This window comes from Crocodylus porosus, unplaced genomic scaffold (assembly GCF_001723895.1).
Source record: "Crocodylus porosus isolate Cpor-Errol unplaced genomic scaffold, CroPor_comp1, whole genome shotgun sequence".
NCBI classification, from domain to species: Eukaryota; Metazoa; Chordata; order Crocodylia; family Crocodylidae; genus Crocodylus; species Crocodylus porosus.
The window spans coordinates 8,964,792-8,988,187 of record NW_017728947.1 but is presented as its reverse complement, the minus strand read 5'-3'; the positions used below and the strand labels follow the sequence as shown (position 1 = coordinate 8,988,187).

Here is a 23,396-nt window from a genome sequence, read left to right as displayed (position 1 = left end):
AAGTGGCGGGCAGCAGGCAGTGAGTGGGGACCTCCTGCAGCCACTGGTGGCTTCAGCGGCGGCCCATCTCGGGGGGGCAAATGCCCCCTGTGCTCCCCCTGTGTGTCGCCTCTAGTTTCTCCAAGCTTGGCTTCTGCCTTTGAGGGAAGGGTGTTCCTGCTGTCAAGACCCCTTTTGCATGCTGTATGTCCTGTCTCCACTAGGGGGCCTGCCAGGTCTTTGGTGGCAGTAGTATTTGTGGAATATTTTGCGATGTAGACAAGCTTACACGCCTGTTGATCTCTGTGTTTCTTCACCTCCTAAGGACATTGTGAGGCTTAATGGATTGTATGTTTCTTGTAGTGGAAGTCCTACAGAACAGTAAAGTATTTTGAGGACTTCTTTACAAGTGGGATGGCGTGTGTGGGGGGGATGTTTATAATGATCTATTTTTGATTAAGTCTACGTGGAGCTGTAATTCCAGATTATTGGGGATAGGAGGGGGATGCATGTGTGTATATAGTAAGGTGGTGTGAGGATTTCATCAGGGCTCATCTGAGATGATCCATTTCTGTATTAGTATTGGAATGCTGCCCCCCCCGATTACTCGAGTAACCTTGTCTCAGTCATGCCAATTAATTCTACTCTTCAAACTTACTAATTATTCTGTGTGTACACAGGCACGCATGCATATGACTTGCTTTTTTCTCTTTGGCCTGATATTGCAGAATGTTGAGCACTTAGGTGATGCTCAGTACCTACAACTGACTGCCTTAGAAGTTGAAGTCATTTTAGTGTTTTTACAGTATTGTACTTGTGACAGGGAAGAGTTCAGGAAAGATCTAAACTGCTGCAACTCCAGCAAAGTCTAGGGATTAGGTTTACTTATACAAGTGTTTAAAATGCTCTAATACAGGTTTCCCTCACTTTATGTGGGTTCTGTATGTTTGAATTCACTTTTATGCCATGACCCTTTTTATACCAAAATTTCCTTATATTCAAGGTAAACTCACTCTTACGCAACTTGTGTGGTGAAAGCCCGCAGCCAGCTGCTTTGTGTGGTGCATTGTGGGGGTGATGCGCACCAAAATGGGTACTCTGTGTGTGCATATGTAAGGTGTGGGTGGATATGGTGTTTTGGGGTGGATGTGCGTGGCGGGGAGGGTGGCTGGGCTGTGTGAGGGGGTATGGGTGTGTGCATGTATGGCAGCGTGGGGGGGGGGTGTGCGTATGTGTATGCTTGGACTCACCCTATGAACACACATACACACCCTCCTGGCCCCAGGGTACTGGCGTGCTCCTGCTCCCACAGTCCAGCAATGCAGCCGGGGCCATGTGGTGCTAGAGCAGCTGTGTGCAGGGAAAGCTGTCACAGGCAGACACTTCCGTGTGCGGTGGGAGGGGGTTGTGGGTGGGACTGGACTGGGCTGACTTTTTTTTCTCTTGACTCTTGCCAGCTTCCCCTGGGATCTACTGCCCCAGGCTCCTGTCATGTTTGACAGGGAGCCCGGAGCAGATGAATATTATTTACTAAACTTTGTAGGTGCCCCATGGGTTGGATAGAATGGGCTGGTGGGCTGGATCCTGCCTGCAGGGCTATATTTTGCCTGCCCCGGGGTAGGGGTTTAAGTAGTCAGTTATCTTGCTTTAGCCCACTTCCTAGCATCTGTGAATGAGCAGCTAACTGCTTAATAGCCGAGTCATTAGGTTGCCCACTGTTTTTCTCCTTAAAGACACCCTCTCTGCTCCCGGCTGTGACTCCCTCCTATTCTTCCCCTCTCTTTTTCATTATTGACAGTGGATATTTTTCATTGGTCTGTGATTGTGAGGTGAAATTGACATTTACCAATAAAAATGGAATCCTGCTAAGCCTACACATGTAGTATCAGAGAGGAGGGGGCTTCTCCTTCTAGCCCCGTGTGCAACCAGTAAAGCCCAGAAGCATGGAAGTTGTCCATATTACAACATGTGGACAGCTTCACTTAGATCAGGGATGGGCAAAGTCCAGCCATTGGGCCGGACCCGGTTGGCAGTGGATCCCATTTCCCAGCTGCCCCTTTGCATGGCTGGGGCTGGTATCCATGGAGACCCCAGCCACAGCTGCAGGGGAAAGCACAAAGTGGGGTTGTCATGGAGATCAGCTGTAGCTGCGCTGGCAGGATGTGAAGCAGGGCAGGGGGTTGCTCCAGAGCCGCTGGGAACTTGTAATGGGGGCAGCTTGCTCCAGAGCTGAGGCAGAGCTGAGATCTGTAGCCTGGAGGGGGTGAATCGGGACAACTGCCCTGGGCCCCCTGGAGCTGGGCGGAGCAGCTGCAGCCCCTCCTGCAGGGCCTGCCTAGTGCTGGTGACTCTGTGCCACTTCTCCACTCATCCCCCCCCCCCCCCCCCCCCCCCCCGGGCCAGCTTCTTCGCATCTGGGTCCATCACAGGCTGATTTGGCCTGGGTCCTGCACCTTGCTAGGATTGTCTCTGCCTGCAGCCTCTAGGCAGGGGCATGCAAGCAGGGGATCACAGCTCTGCCCCTGCTCCAGACCAGGCTGTCGCTGCTGCAAGGAGCTGGGGCAGAGCCGCAATCCCCTGCTTGCGCACCCCTGTCCAGAGCGTGCTGGTCAATATGGTTCATTAATAATTGGTATCAGCCCAAAAAATCTTTCTGTGGACCCCTAATATTTTATAAACCTTGGTATCAGTGAAGAAAAAGTCACAAGGCATTGTTGCCCCACATTGCCATAGCAGCACAGGAGAAGTCCAATACATTTCTGTGAAGCTGTTATATTTCTGTATGTATGTGGCCTCTTGCAGAATGTATTAGCAGTGAAAGCTAATTTTTTTCTGGGATTCTGGTGCTGGGGATTCTTATTTTTATTTTTCAGGTTAGCTTATATCTTTATGATTATTTCATAATACTGAGTCACTGAACTACAAGAGAAATATGCTTGTAAATATTTAAAGTTATGTGTAACAGTAGCAGCTGGAACTTCAGATGAATCTCTTAGAAGAGATTTCAACTGCTATATTTTCAAAATATCATAATTGTGTTTTAGTTATTTGGCATCTAAAACGTTGTGGGGAAGGGAGCAGAAACTTGACAAAAAGAGAAAAAATGATCTTATGATTAAGGAGATAGGGGTTCAACTCCTGAGTCTGCCCCTGCATTCCATGCGATGGGGAGCACGTTACTTGATCTCTTGCCTATTAGGAAGTTATTACATCTTATCCTTAGGCCATACTTAAATTATTTGAAATGTGAGTGTCCATGGATTAAAGTGGAAAAATTGGTGCTAAGTACCCTCTGAGCATCTCCAAGTTATGCCACTTTGGGCAAGGAATATCTTTGGGTCATGATACCCAGGTTGTGTTCCAGTAAGATTAGGCTGCTCCCTTGGATATAGCGTGAACAATTTGGGTCCCCTAGCATGGTAGGATGCACCACTTTCGGTCCCCCTCTTCCCCCACCCCAATGATCTACATGCTCTTCCAAACTCTACTACCCAGGGGATGGTACTACCTGGAGGCAGGCAGGTCCTTGCCGGTGCTGGGAGAGGGGTTGTGGTATGCTGTCAGGCTTCCACCATGTTGTAAGGGAGAGGCAGGAGGGCAGTTGCAATGTTCTCCTACCACCCTGGCTCCCCTGCCAGCAGAGTCATGCTCTGGCTTCTCTTATCATTACAGAACCACAGCTGCTAGGATGGGGTTTAGTGCAGCAGGAGCATGGAGCTGGCTGCTCTCTGCTTCTGCAAAGCTAAACCCCCTCCCGGCAGCTGCAGCTCTGCACTGGTAGGGGAAGCCAGAGCATGGAGATGCTGAAAGATAGGAAGAATGCTTCATGATTCTGCCAATCTGAGTCCCCTCCTGACAGCTCCATGCTTCAGTTTCCTCTACTGCTGCGGAGCTGCGGCTCCTCTACAGAGAGGGCTGTGCTGCAGAAAGCCTTGAAGCTGAAATGTGGAGCCTCCAAGAAGGAAGTTTGCACTGCAGAAGCAACCCTGCTCCCCACAGCGCCATGCTTTCAGTTTCTCTGCAGCCACACAGCCCACTCTCCTGCCTCCCTTCCTCCACCCCAGGATGGAATGGGGTTGGGGGTGCAGAGGGAAGCCACAAGACCTGTCAAGTTGTTGGAAAATATGGGTAGGTGGCATGGGAAAATTTCAAGTAACTGTGAGCAGTCATGGTTAGTTTAACTTTTCCCATGACTCTTGCCTGGCTCTGGGGGAAAGGTACAGCATCGGCAAGGGGCAGGAGCCCCTTTTCCCTCCATGGTGAGCAATAGCTTCTGCCTGGTGCTGCTGCTGTTCAGCCTGGACAGGCGAGTCTGGAGCAGGCACAGAGTGCGCCGAGTCAGGGCTACGTGTGCTGGTCCCCACCAGTAGCATGGGGCTGGGGTTGCGGTGGCAGCTGGAAGGAGCCATTGCTGCCCAAGCTGCCTAGAAAGCCAGTCCATCCATGGAGCTGCCCCAGCCCCTCTGTGTGCTGGAGCAGATACATGAAGAGGGCTGGGATCGGGTTGGAGGACAGCCCCACACCACTTGCTGCGCCAGAGGGTTTGGGAAGGGAGGAGAACAACCCTGTACTACCATCCAGCTGGAGGGGAGTGGGGTTGGCAGGGTATGACTTGCCTGGGTGCAGGAGCTAGGTGCAAGACACAGAATTCTGTCTCCAGAAGACTGCTGTTGCTTCTGTCTGGGTTCAGCTCAAGCGCTTCTTGAAGCACAGCCCTCTTCCATCCCTGCCCGCCCAGAACGGGGAAAGAACCCAGGCAACTTGGCTCCTAGCTACACCCTGCTTTCCAGCAGCAAGTCAGAGTTGTGAAGGTTAGAGATGATAGTACACCATACCATCTATCTGCTCAGAGCATATGCTAAATTTTATGTCACATAACATTCCATAGAATTTAGTATGGTCTAAAGGTAATGTGAAACAACACCCTTAGTTCCCTATAATAAGTGAAGATACTGCTTTTTTTTTTCTTGCTACCCATTTTCTGGCTTCTCTGTCTTTTATTTAAATTATAACATTTGCCTGATAGGGACTGTTTTGGGGGTGGGCAAAATATGGCCTGTGGGCTGGATCCAGCCTGCAGAGGGGCTTTGTCTGGTCCATGGTGTGTTCTGTGGTTCTGCCTGGCCCAGGCGCTGCCTGACCATGGCCCATCCTGCTGCCTGCTGGGCACACAGCAGGGCTGGGGCAGTTTCATGGCTGCACTGCCTTTCTAGGCACCTTGGGCAGTGATGGCTCCTTCCGGCTGCTGTTGCCGCTGCTGACCCAGCCCCATGGTACTGGTGCGGACCAGTGCATGTGGCCTCAGTCCAGTGCACTTCATGCCTGCTCCAGACTTGTCCATCCAGGCTGAGCAGCAGCGCTGGGCAGAAACTGTTGCTTGGCGTTGGGGGGGAAAAGGGGCCCCTCACCCTTGCTGACACCAGACGCTTCTTGCTGCAGCCTCCTGGAGCCCACGCTGCATTGGGCTGCCCCATACATGTTACCACCGCCTTTGGACTGCCTTGCAGGGCAGTAGTGGCAGTGCAAAGCAGCCGCAGGGTACCCCAGAGGCAGCCGTGACAGAGATGCAGGGCAGTCTGGTGCAGCGTGGGCTCTGGGAAGCTGCAGCAAGAACTGCTCAGCGGTAGTGAGGGAGAGTGGCTGCTTTTCCCCACATGCTGAACAACAGTTTTGCCTAGTGCTGCCGCTCCTGCTTCTCAGCCTGGACATGCAAGTCCAGAGTAAATGTGTGGTATGCCGGGTAGGGGCTGCACGCACTGGTCCCCGCTGTTACTGCAGGCCTGGGGCAGTGGTGGTGGCAGCTGGAAGGAGCTGTCACTTCCTGGACTACCTAGGAAGGCAGTCCAGCCAGAGAGCCGCCCCAGCCCAGCTGCATTCCCAGGGGGCAACAGGACGCACTATGGCTGGATAGTGCAGAGAAAGTCCATGACATGCTGGAGCCATGTGCTGGTGGTGGTCTGGAGGCACTGCAGGGTGTGTGGGCTCTGGGCTGTTGCAGGGTGGGGGTGGGCGCTGACTAGCTCAGGGGGGTGCATGCAGGGGGCTCCCATGCACATCCCACCATACTCTCAAATCATCCCTCACAAATCCCCCAACCATACCCTCCCTGCCATGCACAATCATACACCCCACAAACACTACACCCCCCCCCCTTCCACCTCCCTACACACCTGCATGCCTCTGGGAGGAGTTCTGTACACTGCTACATACACCAAAACTCATTACACGGCCCTCTAGCTGAAATAGTTGCCCGCCCTGGACTATTTCCTACTAAAACGTGTAGCTCAGTGGACTCATGATCTTAGATTGGGTTTATGTGCATATGTAATGATAATATTGCTTCAAATAAAACTAATGAGACTTCCTTTTATATGGGATCTCAAAATATTTTATAAGCATGAATTAATTAGCCCTCACAAGTTTCTGGTGAACTAGGTATCAACTTCACTTTACAAATAGGGAAGCTGAGACATATTATGAAGTTACTTGCCCATGCTCACATAGTGAGTTACTGGCAGATGTAAGAGAATTCTGACATCCATTTGCATACAGCCTTAAGGGAGGTTATAAATGAAGGCAGGCTGTTGACTTTTTCTGAATGGCTATTACATACGTTCCTTGGTAGAATGGAAGACCAAATGACCTACGCTGGAGCAAAATATTATGTATAGTCTAGGGATTTGCTTCTTCCTACACAGCCTTCCCATTACCACCCAGGTCTCACCCACTGCATCCCAGTGTCTGTGTCCTTTTAACAGAGAAGGCCAGTCTGGCTGAACTCTGGTATATTGTGTGGGGGTTGGTGACAAGGGCAGGTGTGTTCCAAAGAAGAGCGAGACCAGGAAATTAAATCTGTCAGAGAGTAAATACAGCTATTCAGAAATGAGAAACAAACACACAGATCCATTTTAAGTATGTTTCTCTGATAAACTTACCATTGACAGTGCTGTGTGCATATGCAAAAATGCCATGTCAGTCCCCTTCACTTGTCTTTAGGGCTGGGTGGGAAACTGAACTCCTGCCCCAGGATAATTTTTAAGAATTTAAAATATGGTTTGGTCCACATTTGGGATTAGGGATTACATGTCAAAATCTTGCAATTTTCTAAAATGAAATAATTCAAAATATTTTATTTAAAAAATAAAACTATTTTTGTTTAAATGCATGCATGTACAACCCTCCCCCCCCCCAAGGAGAGGAGGAGAGACAGAGATCTGGGAGCCCTCTGCAAGCCATGCATTGCAGGGAGTGTGTGTATATGCCCAGGTTGCACCCAGAAAGCAGCGTGTGATGCAGCTACCTGGGGTTCAGCTTCTCCCCTGCAGGTGGTATGGGACAGACAGCAGGATACCCATCCCAGAGCGGTCAGCATCCTAGGGGCACTCAAATGGGCAGAGAGCAGCAGAGCAAGGCTGAGGGGCATACAGCGGGCAGTCAGGTGGGAGCCTGCCAGAGGGCCTGAGCCTGGTGTAGCCCCATGGCAGACACCAGTCCCAGGCTGTGCTTGCAGCCTCACTCACAGAAGCAGGTGCCACTGATACAGCTGCAGCTTGAAGGCCAGTCTGGGGATCAAGGGGTGGTAGGGGAAAAAGAGTTATACATTCCACTGTGATTTGATTGCTTTAAGGGACCTGTCCAGGATTCAGCCCAGCCCTGTGCAGAACTGTGGCTCAGGGTATATATGGGCTTCCTGGGAAGCGAAGGGAGGGTGTTGTATGTTGGGGCCACTTGCTTCAGCAGCTGCCTTAAGAGTGAGGGGACTGACAGGCCCAGGGCTGACATGGGATGTGCTACATAGGGATGGGAGGGGCCAGGGTGCTATGGGCTGGGGGGCCCCAGCTAGTTGCTCTGAGGGCAGTTCTGGCATTGCTGTGCACTGGCTGAGCCCTGGCAGGGGCTGGTAAGAGTTGTTCACACCTGGGAAAGACAGGAAGGACAGACGGACTCGCGCGCATATGAACACACACTTCTGAGCCTGTGGCTCCCAGGAGCCCTTGTAGCAGGGTGGGACAGTGTAGGTGGGTTTGTCGCTGAGCTACATCCTTGATGCAGGCTGGACCTGGCTAGGAGTGGCCCTTGCGTGGCACCAGCCTGTGCTGCACAGCCACACAGCACTCTTCCCTCCCCCACCCCCAAGTTACTGGCAGTTGCCCATATCTGCAATGCACAGTCCAGGCCTTGGCAGGGCACGAAGCTGCTTGTGGTGGGTGGCCATTCTGGCTTGCTCTACACGGGTGATCAAGCCCTGGCCTCACCCCTTCCACCCTGATCCTTGCTCCAGGCAGGAGGAGCAGTGCTCACCCCAGCTTCTCCCCTGCCTCCAGCTGCTGCTCAGGAGAAGCTGCGTTGGGCTGGGGGGAAGGTGTTTCCCAAGCCTTGGTGCACCACAGCTTTTGCTTCAGTTCTTACCAACTGATGGCCAACAAAATTTGGGACTGTTCTCACCAAACCAGGAGATATGGTCACCCTATTTATAGGTGTTATTTATATTAATTCATACTAGATTATATGATTTACAAGTAGCAATTAAATATAAAATAGTATAACAGGCAAAATAGTCTTTTGTGGCAAAATAAAATATTCTCAAATTTTGCTATTGAAAATGTCGTCAACACTGAGAACATTTCAGTTTAAACCAAACAGCGTTTTCCTACAGAAAGTTAGAAAATTATTCAGTCACACTTTTTTTTATAAGATCCACTATTAATCCCTTGGACGTTGTCATTTTCTTTTCTTATTTGAGAAAACATATGCTTTATAATATGGGTAGGCCAATATGCTAAAATGTCCCCTATGTGAATGTTCAATCTTCCTGTTCTAAAAAAAAAACAGGTCTTTTTCCCTTTAGATAAAATGTGAGGGTATTAGAAAATTTGATGCGACCGTTTTATGATGTAAATCGTACACCCATCACAAAACCCCACACCTTGAAGGAATGAATAGTAATATTTAAAGAAAGTATTCCCATACCTTTAACCCATAAGGGCTTGTTACTTGAAAGTTCTACATATGCAATCTACATTGTAGAGTATATAGATTCATAGATGTTAGGGGCTGGAAGGGACCTTACAAGATCATCAGGTCTAGCCCTACCTGCACATGGGCAGGAAAGACTGCTGGGGTCAGATGACCCCAGCAAGGTGAGCATCAAGACTCTTTTTGAAGATTGCTAGGGTGGGTCACTACCACCTCTGGGGGGAGTCTGTTCCAGACCCTCAGCATTAGACCTGTAAATAAGTTTTTCCTTGTGTCCAATCTGAAGCGCTCTTCAGTCAGTTTGTGCCCATTGTTTCTCATCTTCCCCTGGGTTGTCTTGGTGAACAGATGCTCCCTCAGGCCCTGATGTACACCCCTAATGTATTTATAGGCTGCCACCAAATCCCCTCTGAGTTGTCTTTTCTCCAGGCTGAACAGTCCCAAATCTTTTAGCCTCTCATGTTACCTGGTCTCTAGGCCTTTAATCATGTGCATGGCCCAGCCTCTGGATTCCATTGAGTTTCTCCACATCCTTCCCGAAGTGCGGCACCCAGAACTGGAGGTAGAGCGGGAAGATGACATCCTTAGTCTTGCTCAAGATGCATTGGTAGATGTATGCCAGTGTTTGATTTGCTCTGCCAGCTACGGCATTGCGTTGGTTGCTCATGTTCATTCCATGGTCTATCATGACACTTGGGTCTCTTTCAGTTGAGGTGCGGGCAAACATAGCACTGTGTAACCTGTCAGTGTGCTGCGGATTATTTTTCCCCAGATGGAGCATGTTACATTTCTCTGTAGTAAATGTTATTAGGTTAAGATCCGCTCACCTCACAAGCCTGTCCAGGTCAGCCTATATTACCAGCCTGTCCTCGAGTGTGACCATGCTTTCCTATAATTTGGTGTTGTCCATGAACTTTGCCAGTTTGCTTTTAATATCTGAATCTAAATCATTGATAACATGTTGAAAAGCACTCATCTGAGTACTGAACCCTGAGGGACACCACTGGTTACCTTCCAACATGTTGACTCAGTTCTGTCTATTAATATACTCTGGGTCCTACCTCGGAGCCAGTTACCTAGCCACCAGACCGTAAAGTAGCGGAGGCTGCATTTTCCCAATTTTACCATGATGACATCATGGGAAACCAGGTCGAAGGCCTTTCTGAAGTCCAAGTATATGACATCAACTTCACTTCCCCTATCCAAGTGGTGAGTTACTTGATCGTGGAAGGAAATGAGGTTAGTTAGGCATGACCTGCCTGCAATGAAGCCATGTTGGTTATCCTTTAGAATACTGCCTTCTGTTAGCCTATCAATAATTGTAACACTTTTGCTTATAGGTCATGTTGTTTTTCTCGAGTGCCTGTGTAGTTGGATCTCCCCTTGACTCGCCTGCCACAGTTTTGATGGTAATGAAATTAACAGGAGGGGTTCAGTGTTATGAATAAAGAAGCCCCAGTTGAGGTACTCATGGTTCTGGAAGTGGTTGGCTCTGGGGCTCCACCTCCCCTACACCCCAGCCACACACCAACTGTTGGTGTCGAGACAGTCAAATATGATGCAGGCCTCTATCCTGATTCAGGTATGGTATGTGTCAATCCTGTCAGCTTGTCTTGGCTTCCTTAGGACTGCCTCCTTAGTTCTTGCATATAGAGGGTTAATACCTAAGTTGAGCCCTAGATAAGGGCTTTAGGTGGGTCCTGACCCTAACGCCCTTCAAGTAATGTGGCAAAGTAAAATGAAAAACAAACAAAGAAAAGCTTCCACATTGGAGTGGTTCCCTTTCCTGGGCAAAATGCCCCTGCAGGCTTTGAGAAACTCTCTCTACTCCCTATGGGAGTTCTGTCTAGCAAAATATTGAGGCTTAGCTTTCCAGCCTCCACACAACCGAGTCCTCTTGACTTTGTGCTAATTGAGCCCTTGCGGTTCTGGCACTGTGCTGCCTTGGTGCCCCAAAGCTGCATCTGACCTTGCTGGCCCTGAGGCAGTTTCTCCCTCCTTGCTGGCACTAGGAGTGACTTTTAAATTCCTCGCAGCAGTGTGGGAGGCTGGCGTCATAAGCCTGGCACCACCCAGGTTGATTGACAGGGAGCTTTTAAACGGTGGCAGCAGCACCACATGGCGCTGCAGCTCCACCGATTCCTGCCCCGCTGGTAAGTTGTTTTGCTTGTTGTGGGCAGGGTGCCACACCATGGGGGTGCTGGTGGGGTCTCTCAGGGCCCCTTTCATCACAATAATGGATTCTTTGATAATTTTTTCCAGCATTTTACCAGGGATCAAGATCAAGCTGATTGGCTTGTAATTCCCTGGGTCCTCTTTTCTCCCTTTCTTGAAGATGGGCACCACAGTAGCCCTCCTCCAATCTTCTGGGACCTCTCCCAAGTGCCATGAGCCTTCAAATAACTTTTCCATAGGTCATGTGGTGATTTTGGCCAGTTCTTTTAACGTTCTTGGGTGTAGTTCATCCAGTCTTGTTGACTTGTAGATACCCTCTCTAGGGGTACCCCCACAAGATCTTTGCCAACTATGGAAGGGTGATCACCCCCACCTTGTTCATCCTGTATCCTGTTAAGCAGGGTAACATCCTCGGATTGGTGGAATGCCGATGCACAGTATTTGTGTAGGAGTTTGGTTTTGTCCTGAATGTTGGTTATCAGCTGTCCAGTTTTGTTTGTCAGGGGCCATATTAGTTTCCTTGCCTTTATGTTTAAAGGCACTTTGCATGTACAAATGGATGCATCCATGTACAAATGGATGTAAAATTTCCGTCTGCTGTTTTGAAGCCCGTTTGAAAATCTCACTGAAGCCAAACTGGAGGCTTAAAATGAAGCTGAAAACTATAGCATCTTTTTGCTAAGATTGAAAATATTTGATTTCTATTGAATAAAAAAAGCTAACATTGTTTTTTTTGGCTGCAGCACACTCCGAGAATACTCTTCAATTTGCAAGTTTATTTCAGAATGTTTTAGTGGAATTTAAAGTCAGGAGGAAGAAATATATGGCTCTCTTTCTGCTGCTATAATAATGTATTAAAACTCTTGCGGGCTATCATAACAAACTGGACATCTGCTATAGCAACTGTTGGAATATGACTGGGAATGAATAGCATCAATAATATTAACTTCTTTATGGGAAATCAGAAAGAAAAAGTAGCCTTTGAAATGAAATCTATATGTTGCTTTTGCTGCAGTCACTACCTTACTCCCAAGCTAATGATGGTCACCACAAGACAGTAAGAATGCATCCTTTGAATGTCTTTACTTGTTACAACACTTTGATCTGTGTTAGTAAAATTAGACTGCATAAAAAAATATTCAGGCTTTCTAGTAAAATAATCTAGAATCTGCTTATGGTGTTCTTTATATTCTTGTATTTTTCCGTAAACTGCAGTGAATGCAAATAGTTGAAATAAATCTTAATGCTTGAACCATAATCTATGGCATCATGAAACATGGACTCTAATTCTGGATAGTTTCACTTGGAAGACCAGTCATACTGAAACCAGTGGTATTACTAGTACATGCAGATTTTCAGGATTGGGTCCTTTCATTAATACCTGGAAAAGTTATAAAAGTTCCAACTTTAATTAATAGATTTTTTCAAAATCCTGAAAATTGTCCAGAAAAAGCATGATTCTAGCATGTACATTGTTGTTTGTGATTTAACATTTCATGCATGAACAGTCTCTATAGAGCAGGGGCAGGCAGTTATTTTGGGTGGAAGGCTGCTTACTGAGTTTTGGCAAGCCATCAAGGGCCACATGATGGCAGCCAGGGGCAGATAAATATTCATTTTCTAAATTTTTTAGGGGCCCCGTGGGCTAGATAGAATAGTTTGGCAGGCCGCGTCCATGCCCACCTATGGTGTAGAAGAATATGGTGCATATTTACAGTGAAATCTGGACCTCCTCATTTTCAAGCAACCACTCATACAAATTAATTTGATACTTTTTTTACAAATTAATTTGGTATTTTTGCCTGTGCATAATGTATAATACATGTAAAATTGCCCCCAAATATTTTGGTAGTGATCTATTCTTAGTAAATAAAACCATCCTTACAAATTGATTGCTTCTTTTTTTCCCTGTTTTCTGTTTTTTTTTTGGTTTGTAGATTCATAGTGCTTGAATGCAAGATATTTCTGTTTACAACACATTGTATTATCAGCTGATAGGGCTTCCAGCTGCAGGGTGCACCTTGCCCAGCATGAAAATCCCAAGCCCTGGGGATTGCCACTGATTCCCATGTTAGGAGTGAAAGTTTTGGTGCATTTCGAGTCCACAGTTCTAGTTTTGAGCATTTGTAGTTGCCCCAGACTAAGAACTTTTGAGAAAGGAGTGAAGTCTTCACCTGCTGTGATGTAATGGGCCTACATGGTAAGTCTGAGCATGCTCAGTGTAAGGAGTTTGATAATTTGCTAGCACCCAAGGCTTGGAGGTGTGTGAAATCATGCATTGTGTGGATCACGTATTAAATCCAGTCTCACTTTTACTTGCATATGTAGAGAGGGCCATGTACTCTTTTATCAGAATGGAGATTTTCCTTAGCGAATTTCATCTCCCCTTATTGTAATGTAGTTTGTTGTTCATTTGGCTACTGTTCTTCACCGAGGGCTGTATTCTGGCAATTAAGTTATTCCTGTAAGAGCAAGATATTTTTTAGGTTGAAAGATGTGAGCTCATACCATCTTCAGAACTCAGAATTAATTTTTTAATATGTCTTGTTTTTTCACTTTAGATTCATTTACATGTTTCAATGGAGGTGAGTGTGTACATAGAGAGCTCTGTGACTGTAGTCGATTTAATGCAACTGGATCAAGATGCCAAGCAGGTATGTAGAAAAAACCTGGTACAAGGCACCATTGTCCAGATGTGGTCTGTAAGATACCGAGAGTTACATGTCTATGTTATATCTTGCTATTCTTCTTCCCATGAGTCAGTTTGAGATATGTTGGAAGTGTCCTACTTCCTCAATTCTGCAGGACTGTAATCCTAAAGACAAATGCATCATGTGCCTTGGCATTTAGTTTTTCAGTCCAAAAACATTAGTTGTTTTCATATTATCTTTTTTTGGTCTGTTTAGTGTATAACACAGGTGCTGAAAGAGATCACATATGTCGAACATGGGGTCAATACCATTTTGAAACCTTTGATGGACTCTACTATTATTTCTCTGGAAAGTCCACATATGTACTTGTGAGACAGAATGAATTAGATGAACAGAGTTTTTCAATACAGGTTGGTGACTGCATTTTTAAGTTCACTTCATGCAGTGATTGGACATACTCATAACTGATGAGTTTACAATGGTGAAATGATATATGGAAAACTGCTTGGGTAGCAAATTGCATTAAAAGGCATGGGCCAGGTTTGTGATTTGTTTAGCACCTACAGTTCCTAAATGCAGTGGAAGGTTGCTCTTGAAATCAGATCAAGTGATACCAGATGTGTGAACATTTTACATTCTATGTATATTCAGGGTTCCTGCCTCTCATTGGAGTTTCCAAGCACCCTAGTTTCATAATAAAGCCATGTATTTTTGAAAAAATAATTCATGTTGGATAAAAACACATTTTTCACAACCCCAAGCTATTATTGAAACTCTCTCAAGAAGCTGAGCCATCATTTGCTATTTATTAAAAATGGTTCCACTGAATGTATTATTTCTAGGGACCTACTGAAATCAAGGTAGGAAACGGGTGATTTCACAGGCCAATCTCAGCATAGGCCACCATTTTTGCAGTCTTATTGTGGCGGAGCCCCCCTATGCCTCTGACTGGACAAGGGGGCCCAGTGGCCCTACCCCTCACTGCTGAATGGCCTAAAGACTGGCTGTCATGCCACCCTGCCCCGCACTGCTGATTTGGCTAAGAGGGTTGTCTGTCTCGTGGCCTTGCCCCTTGCCACTGATTGGCAGAGAGGGGTGGAGCTTTATAACAGGTAACCTTCTCAGCTGATGAGTGGTGAGGGACAGAGGGGGCAACTGTCATCTTGGCTGTGCCTTCTTGTACTGACAGCTCCCCCTTCTCCCTGCCCGCTTCTCCCCCAGCAGACTGCGAGGCCGGGCTGCAGTGGCTGTGACGACTACTGGTTCCAACATGGATTACTTTTTCAAAAATACATGGCTTTATTATGAAACTATGGGGCTCCAGCATTTTATTTATAGTAAGTTGTTTTTGTTTTGTTTTTTGATTTTTGTGGATTTTGCAGGCATTGTCTTATTTCACTGCTTCTGCGAAATGCACAAAATTATGAATTAAGTAGGTCCCTAATTATTTGAAATACAATCTTTTAATTTATTTGAGATTTAATATATATTTAGTTTAGGGTTGGAATATGATAGTCAGGATGGTTCAGGACATATACAAGAAGCAAGATTATTTTGTTATATCTTTTATTGAACCAATTGTACAGTTGGTACTTCAAAGCTTTTCCACCAGCTCTCCCAAGTGCCTTTCCTCAGGTGGAGGAAGTCCCTTCCCTAAAAAATATTTTAGTCAATTAGTGGGAAGACAAAACTTGTCAGAGGAAGGGGAATGAGGAAGATTTGGATATTTCAGATAAGCAATCAACTGAAACCTGAACATCCTCTGGTTCACTGTGCCTAACAAAATTGTTCTGTGTATTGAACACTATATTGGTGCTATCAAAAGTATATTGATTACTATCTGGTACAAATGAATGGTCTACATAGGACGATTTAATTCTAGATTGCTTCCACATAGGAGTTCCCCTTTATGCAAGGTAGCATTTCTCTTAGCAGGCTTGCAGAAACCCGAGACTAGGGGCATTTGTACACATGCACACAACACAGCAGTGGGTGCTTTGAAAAGCACCTGGTGCTGTGGTGCATGCTGTTGTGTAAATGGTGAAATGTAGACCAGCACTGAGAAAATTGTGGTGGTGTGCTTTTGAACTAAAACACATTGGAGGTGCTGTAATTCAAATGTGCACCACCGTGATTTTCTGCATGCTGAAGTGCATTTTGCTACTTATACAACTGCACGCGGTGTAGCGCAGTTTGCATCAGCTTGCATGTAGACGCATTGTGAGATGAAAACCATATGTGTATAAATGCCCATGAAGACTACACTATTTTCTTGCTTCTCTCATCTCTTGATTGTGGTTGTGGGATATTATTTGGGCACCAATGGAAAATACTGAGACTGTTACTAAAAGCTTATTTTCCCCCCAATAATTTGGCAGGTTCATAATGACCCTGAATGTCAAAGTTCTCCATATTCTTGCAAAAGGTCTGTTAGCTTATTCTTTTCTGGAGATGAAGAAATAAAGTTGAGCAGTGAGGTCACCTCCAGAGGACTTGGGTAATTACATTTACATTCACTGTGTAAAATGAATTTACATTCATTTAATTCATTTTCATTGTATCATTTTTGACAAACGTAAGCAGTATCACTTATTAGCATCTAAAAGTAAAATATGCAGTGTATTTTTAGAAATATTCCTACAGTTAGAAATATTCCAGCACTTAAGTGTGCTGCCAGTTTTATTTCAGAAAAGAAAGTGTGCATCAAGATACCAAATTTTGGAAAACACTGCCTTAGCCATTTAAAGTCCTTGCATTGACAATAGAATTCCTTATCATTCTCAGTTTTCAGGCTACCAGACTGATAATGACATTGTAGCTGCTGCTCCCTATAATATTCCCTCCAAGTGCACTCTTCTAGGCATTTGTAGGAAGCAGGTTGTCTTCACGGGGTCATCTGACAGGATGTTTCATCTCAGAACTGTAGAAAGGTAGCTGGTCAGTTTATGGAGTAGTTCTTTAAGAGGATGACATTTTAATTGCATTGTGGCATTAAAAACTAAAACTTTCTGCATTCATGTTTTGAATACAAGGAGTTAAATTCTGCTGTTACCTACAAACCTGGTAATATATGAAGTAACTCAATTGAAGCTAATGTCAGTGTAACTTGGAGCACAGGATTCCTAAAAGTAGTAAAATCATTACATTACTAAATTGTAATTTCTGTATGAAGTGTCTTTGCTTGTTTGTCTTTAATTCTGCTTGTTTTGCAGAGTACAATTACCCCAAGTTATAGGAAATGTGCACATCCAAAAACTAGCTGGGTATATCCTAGTTAGACATCAGTATGCATTTACTCTGGCTTGGGATGGTATATCTGCTGTCTATATTAAAATGACTCCAGACTATTTGGGTAAAACACATGGACTGTGTGGAAACAATAATGCTGTCTTGCAGGATGATCTTGTGACTAGTTATGGTGAGTATTTAAAATTCTTGTTATGCTGTACTATAGATTTACTTGGGTTCATTTTAAGTTTTCATGGTTAAAAGTTGTCTGTTGAATCTGAATTTGAAATAAAATATCATAACACTTCTGCCAGGCATTATCCATAGTAAAAATGGTTGTGCTTAGTATAATTTCTATGGCTGGAATCTCTTTTAAAATACACTAAACATTTGGGCCAAGGACCATCCTGGAACTGTATTTGTACTTCAGGTTTTAGGAACTTAAAAGGTAAATGGGGACACAATGGTAGGAGTCTACTACAGACCTCCCACCCAAAGTCAAGAGCTTGACCAGGAGTTCGCCCGGGAGCTGGCTGAGGCCACATGCTCCAGGACCATGGTTGTCATGGGTGACTTCAACTACCCAGACATCCCGTGGGAGGATCACTCAGCAAAATCTGAGCAGTTGCAAAGCTTCCTGTAGTGCGTGGAAGACCTCTACCTGATTCAAGAAGTCTATGGGCCAACGAGAGGTAAAGTGCTGCTCGACCTGGTACTGGCTACTGGGGATGACCTAATCTGTGACCTAGTGATCGATGGGAAGCTGGGTGACAGCGACCACAAGCTAATTGCCTTCACCATCCACTGTAAAGCTGGCAAGTCAGTCAGCAACATGGAAGTCTTTGCCTTCAGGAAAGCCGACTTTGACAAGCTCAGGAGGCTCGTCAGTGAGGCCCTAAGGGACCATGACCCCAGGGAGAGGGGAATTCAAGAAGAGTGGTTGTTCATCAAGGGAGCGATCTTCAATGCACAAGCTAAGTCTATTCCATCTCAGAGGAAAGGCAGCAAGAGGGCACAGCAGCCCCCTTGGCTCTCCAGGGACCTAGCAGACCTCCTGAGGCTAAAAAGAAAGGCCTACAAAGAATGGAGGATGGGATTCACCTCCAAGAAGGATTATTCTGCACTGGTCCAGTCCTGCAGGGAGCAAACCAGGAAAGCCAAGGCTGCAGCTGAACTCCAACTAGTTTCGAGCATAAAGGACAATAAAAAGTCCTTTTTCAGATATGTGGGGAGCCGGAGGAAAAAGCAAGGGCAACATTGGACTCCTGCTAACCAGATGTGACAACTGACGCCCAGGAAAAAGCCAACCTATTAATGGGTATGTTGCGTCAGTCTTTCATCAGTCCCATGGGACACCCATGCCCACTATGGGACAGGGAGGTCTGGGTGAGGGAGATCCCCTGCCCTCTACAAATGCTGACCTTGTGAAGGAACATCTTGAGAGGCTGGATACCTTCAAGTCAGCCGGCCCTGACAATCTACACCCTAGGGTACTCAAGGAGCTGGCAAGCGTCATAGCCCAGCCCCTGGCACGGACCTTTGAGAACTCCTGGCGCTCTGGTGAAGTGCCTGAAGACTGGAAGAAGGCCAACGTGGTGTCTATCTTCGAGAAAGGGAGGAAAGTGGATCTGGCTAACTATAGGCCCATCAGCCTGACTTGTATCCCGGGGAAGATCTAGAAAAGTTTAGTTAGAAAAGTTTATTAAAGAGGCCATCCTTAATGGACTGGCTGACGCCAGCATCCTGAGAGATAGCCAGCATGGGTTTGTTGCGGGTAGGTCTTGCTTGACCAGTCTCATTTCCTTCTACAATCAGGTGCCCTATCACCTGGACAAGGGAGAAGAGATTGAGGCCGCAGCTGGAGTTCTGCTGCAGCCTTGGTGAGGCTGCAGCTGGAGTACTGCATTCAGTTTTGGGCTCCACAATTTAAAAAGGATGTGGAGAAGCTGGAGAGAGTGCAGAGGAGAGCCACGCACATGATCAGAAGTCAGGAAAACAGACCTTACAATGACAGGCTGAGAGCCATGGGGCTCTTTAGCCTGGAAAAGCGCAGGCTCAGGGGTGATCTGACGGCCACCTATAAGTTTGTCAGGGGTGACCACCAGTATCTGGGGGAACGTGTGTTCACCAGAGCGCCCCAAGGGATGACGAGGTCGAACGGTCATAAACTATTATAAGACCGTTTCAGGCTGGATATAAGGAAGAATTTCTTTATTGTCCGAGCCCCCAAGTTCTGGAACAGCCTGCCATTGGAGGTGGTTCAAGCACCTACATTGAACACCTTCAAGAGTAAATTGGATGCTTATCTTGCTGGGATCGTATGACCCCAGCTGACTTCCTGCCTTTTGGGTGGAGGGCTGGACTCGATGATCTTCCAAGGTCCCTTCCAGCCCTAATGTCTATGAAATCTATGAAAATGTGTTTTTACTTCTAATAGTGTTCCTTTCAGTAAGTGGAAATAGGAGTCTTAGCAATAGGAGAGGAGGGCAGGCTTGATGCGAGGGGGTAGGAAAGGATTGGGTCTCTCACTGCTTCTGCCTTCAGCAGGTTCCTGCAGCTGTCAGGATGTCTGGGGCCACCCAGGAATGGGCTGGTTGCCCCTAGGGAAGTGCAGGGAGGTGTCACGAGGGTGGCTGGGTTTGCTGGCGGCTGGACAAAGTAGCAGGGATGGTGCATGGGGTGTGGGGGTGCCCAAGTGGTCTTCTAGCTCTCTGAGTGCTGCCCCAGCTCAGAAGCACATGATCCAATGCTTTCCCAAGCCTGCCTGGGCTTTCAGTGCCCCGTGCAGCATCCCTCCTGCCTTCTCTGGCTGCCAGCACACCCAGTTTGACCCTGGGCTAGTGTGGAGAGGTGGCAGGAGGGCCGGCTGGGTTTGCCAACTGGAGAAGGTGCTGGGGATGGTGCACAGGGTACTGGAAGCCTGGGTGGGCTTGGTGAAGTGTTGGATTGACCTCTTCTGTGCTGGGGCAGTACCTGGCCACCTAGGAGCCTGCCTAGGCTTCCAGTGCCCTGTGTACTACCCCCCGCCACTTTCTCCAACCGCCAGCAAACCCAGCCACCTTCCTGCACTGCCCCAGGGGCAAGCCAGGCTGTTCCTGGGTGGCCCCAGGTGTCCTGCTAGCCACAGGAGCCTGATGAAGGCAGAAGCACTGAGGGGTCAGATCCCTTTTTTTCTCCCTGCAGACTGCAGCCAAGGAGGGGAGGGAGCAAGCTGACAACTGCATCATTGCAATTTGCATCATTGCAAACTAAACTACATCGGGATGTAATTTAGTTTGCAACGATACAAACTTATTTTAAACATCCAAAACTCTTGCACGTGTACAGTGTGATGCCAGTAAGCCACACAGTGACATTTTCATCGTGTGTGCATGGTAATGGTGTCATGTGTCCAAGCACCCACAGACACAGCAACACTTATCAGCTCAGTTCTTCCTCTCTGTTCCTCTTATGCTCCCATGGCTGGCATGAGGGGCCATGGTGGTAGTTATTGGCGTGCAAAACCCTGCAGGGGCAGCCTTAGCAGTGGGGTTTGCCCTTGTCCCCTGAAGTACAGATCAGGGGTTGGTGGGGGTTGCAGCAGGGCAGACAGTGAAAAGAGCAGGGCACAGCAAGGGGAGGTGGAACCAGTTAGATCAGTAATTCTCTTTTCTTTTGGCTTCAAAGCCTTTCCTCCACACCTTTTTTTAATTTAGAAATGTCTCTCTGATTTTCAGCTGGGGTACCACGAAATTCAGAAAAATGATATTTTTTAAGAGTACATCTGAGGACTGGTGTGATTTCCTGTGGCAGGGGAATGGCGTATGTTATTTGTTTTGAAAAAAATATGCACACATACATGCCTCTTTTCGGGTGTAAGAGTTAAGTGTGCTGCCAATTTTAATTCAGAAAAAAAGTGTGCATCAAGATATCAAAATATTGGGAAACATTGCCTTAGCCATTTAAAGTCCATGCATTGACAACAGAACTCCTTATCATTCTCGGTTTCCAGGCTACCAGCCTGATAATGACATTGCCCCTCCCTACAATATTCCTTCTAAGTGCATTCTTCTAGGCGTTTGTAGGAAGCAGGTTGTCTTCAAGGGGTCAACTGACAGTATGTTGCATCTCAGAGCTGTAGGAATGTAGCTGGTCAGTTATTACTAACTCTTTAACTTCCAGTCACCCTCTGATATAGTTGTTAAGAACATTGTGGTGGCTAGATGGAAGGTGCTATAGAAATGCAGTTATTGATATTTTGTCAGATTACAGCATTGATATTTGTGTGCCTTTTTTCTTTTATTCTAAAGGAAAATTGACGGAAGACATCATAGAATTTGTTGAGAGCTGGAGGGAAAATCCTCCACAAGGTGCTCCCAGAGAAGAGGACTCTCTTAACTATGAGCCACCCTGTCTGATGCAAAGCCAAGTCTCTTTGCAGGTTTGAGTCAAAATGAATGATGCCAATTAACTTAGCCTGTAATTATTATAAGGCCCAAACTGGAGATGCTGCTTAGTTTAACCTTTGTTGTAAGAATGTTCTTGAACAAAGGCAGGTGTCTTAAGGCAATCCGGAAGGTAGGCTTCAAAAGAGACTGTGAAGCAGGAGTACCCTGCTTCCCAAGTTGTTATTCCTGCAAGCTTATCACTACAGCACATCATTGTAGCACTGCCTGCCTGGAGGACTTTGTGTTTCTTAAGGGATGCAATTTTTAGGCTTGTGTGTTTAAAAATCTCTCTCTCATAGCTTACGAGAGCTTTGACAAGATTCTCTTCCTCTATTTCTTTGAAGGTAGGTATAGAGAGGAAGATTGGGTTTGTGGAAGAAGGTATTTCTCACATCCTCTTTTCTTCCCTTCCTCCTCAAAGATGCATGCCTGTCTGGAAAGGGGATTAGAATGGTTGATGGAGTCAGGTTTTCCTTGTTCTTTTTTCATCTACTTTTTCTTTAAAGTTTCTTATTTGGTCTTTAAATCTTTTGGCATATATGGAGTGAAATCCTCCATATCTGGTTCCAATGTTTTAATCAGATTAAAGATTTTTTTTTATCTTGGAGGGACCAAGTATGTCATCTCTGTAATCAAGATGGGGGGAGGAGGGGAAAGAGGGATGGGGCAGAACTTTAACATGCCTGTAGACATGCCAGGAGGGTGCTCTGATGTGCTGTAATTATACCTACTTCAGCCTAATTAACACAGTCCAGCCAGCCTCTGAATGTTGTGTATCAGTGTCCGTGCACTTCAGAATGGCAGCAGGGACACTTTAGTTGAACTTTATTCAATGAGCCTTGATTAAAGCACCCCGGCAGCCACTTTAGAGAGCAGGAAAGAAAGGAAGTGTAAGGATTTGCAGTCTAGAAAACATGAAATATGAGGAAAAGTGGGAAGAACGTGGATTGTTTAATTTAAAGAAGAGAACACAGAGTCTTCAAAATACAAAGAGGGATATCTTAAAAAAAAAAAAAAAAAGTCACAATAGATGTATGCATGCATGTGCATGGTTGGATCTGGGATTTCGAAAGTGGAGGTGCAGATAGTGTGGCACAACACACAAAAACACAACACTTTTTTCTCCAGTTAAAGAGAAACTGGTTTCTTCACTAATATGCAAGGGGCTAGCGCCATATTATTCAGCTTAAGATTAAAACAAATACTTGGAGAAGATTGCTCATTGTCTTAATTCAGGCACGGAGGTGTTTGAAGACTTTTTTCAGGATAGGCCAATGTTTAAAGCTTGTAGAAGCATTTTGAGGTAGTACAGGTAGTTGGCTAGAACTGCCTAGTTTTATAAATGAAAAAGTGTTCTGGTATGGATAATTCTAATTCCAGACTTGAGAATGCTGACTCAACTCCACTTTGGTCCATATCCAATTATACAGACAGCAGAAAGCTCTGAGGAGTCAACACTGTGATGGCACTAGGCTGGAGAATGACATACTTCTGGAAACTGCTTTCAGTTGTTGGGAGGATATGATGTCTCCTGGACCGGTACTGCACTGTTGTGTGACTCAGCTCCGCAGGAGGCAGAGATCTGTGCTGGGATCTCCTCCCCTCCACTGCCCACCCCGTGCAGACCCAGGTCTCCGGGGCAGTGGCAGCGAGGAGACCCCTGGCGCAGATCTGTGCTCCCTGTGGAGCTGAGTCATGCGGCAGAGCAGCAGCATATAGCTGTTTCCCTATAAGCCCAGCTCCAAAACTCTGAAATTTTCTGAAACGTTTTCAAAACATTTCAGATGCCTCGTTTCATTTCGCAGATGTTTCTGACCCTTCTGTTCTGATTCGGATTCAGTGTTTCAGGTGCCGAAACAGCCTGAAATACCTCCAAAATGAAACAGGTGCTGGAATTTTGCAGAGCCCTAGGAAACAGTATCTTTGCACCATATGCTGTATTGATTACACTTATTGTTTA

At 46.2% G+C, this 23,396-nt stretch overlaps 1 protein-coding gene across 1 annotated transcript in view; it reads left to right on the top strand.

The window, feature by feature from the left end:
• The window catches only part of OTOG (otogelin), a 198,821-nt gene that overhangs the window by 18,890 nt on the left and 156,535 nt on the right, over positions 1-23,396 (top strand). The window contains exons 4-8 of the mRNA XM_019551013.1: positions 13,692-13,784; positions 14,037-14,191; positions 16,160-16,278; positions 16,994-17,199; positions 21,299-21,429. Coding sequence (XP_019406558.1) covers positions 13,692-13,784; positions 14,037-14,191; positions 16,160-16,278; positions 16,994-17,199; positions 21,299-21,429 — 704 coding nt within the window. The remainder of the gene's footprint in view (positions 1-13,691; positions 13,785-14,036; positions 14,192-16,159; positions 16,279-16,993; positions 17,200-21,298; positions 21,430-23,396) is intronic.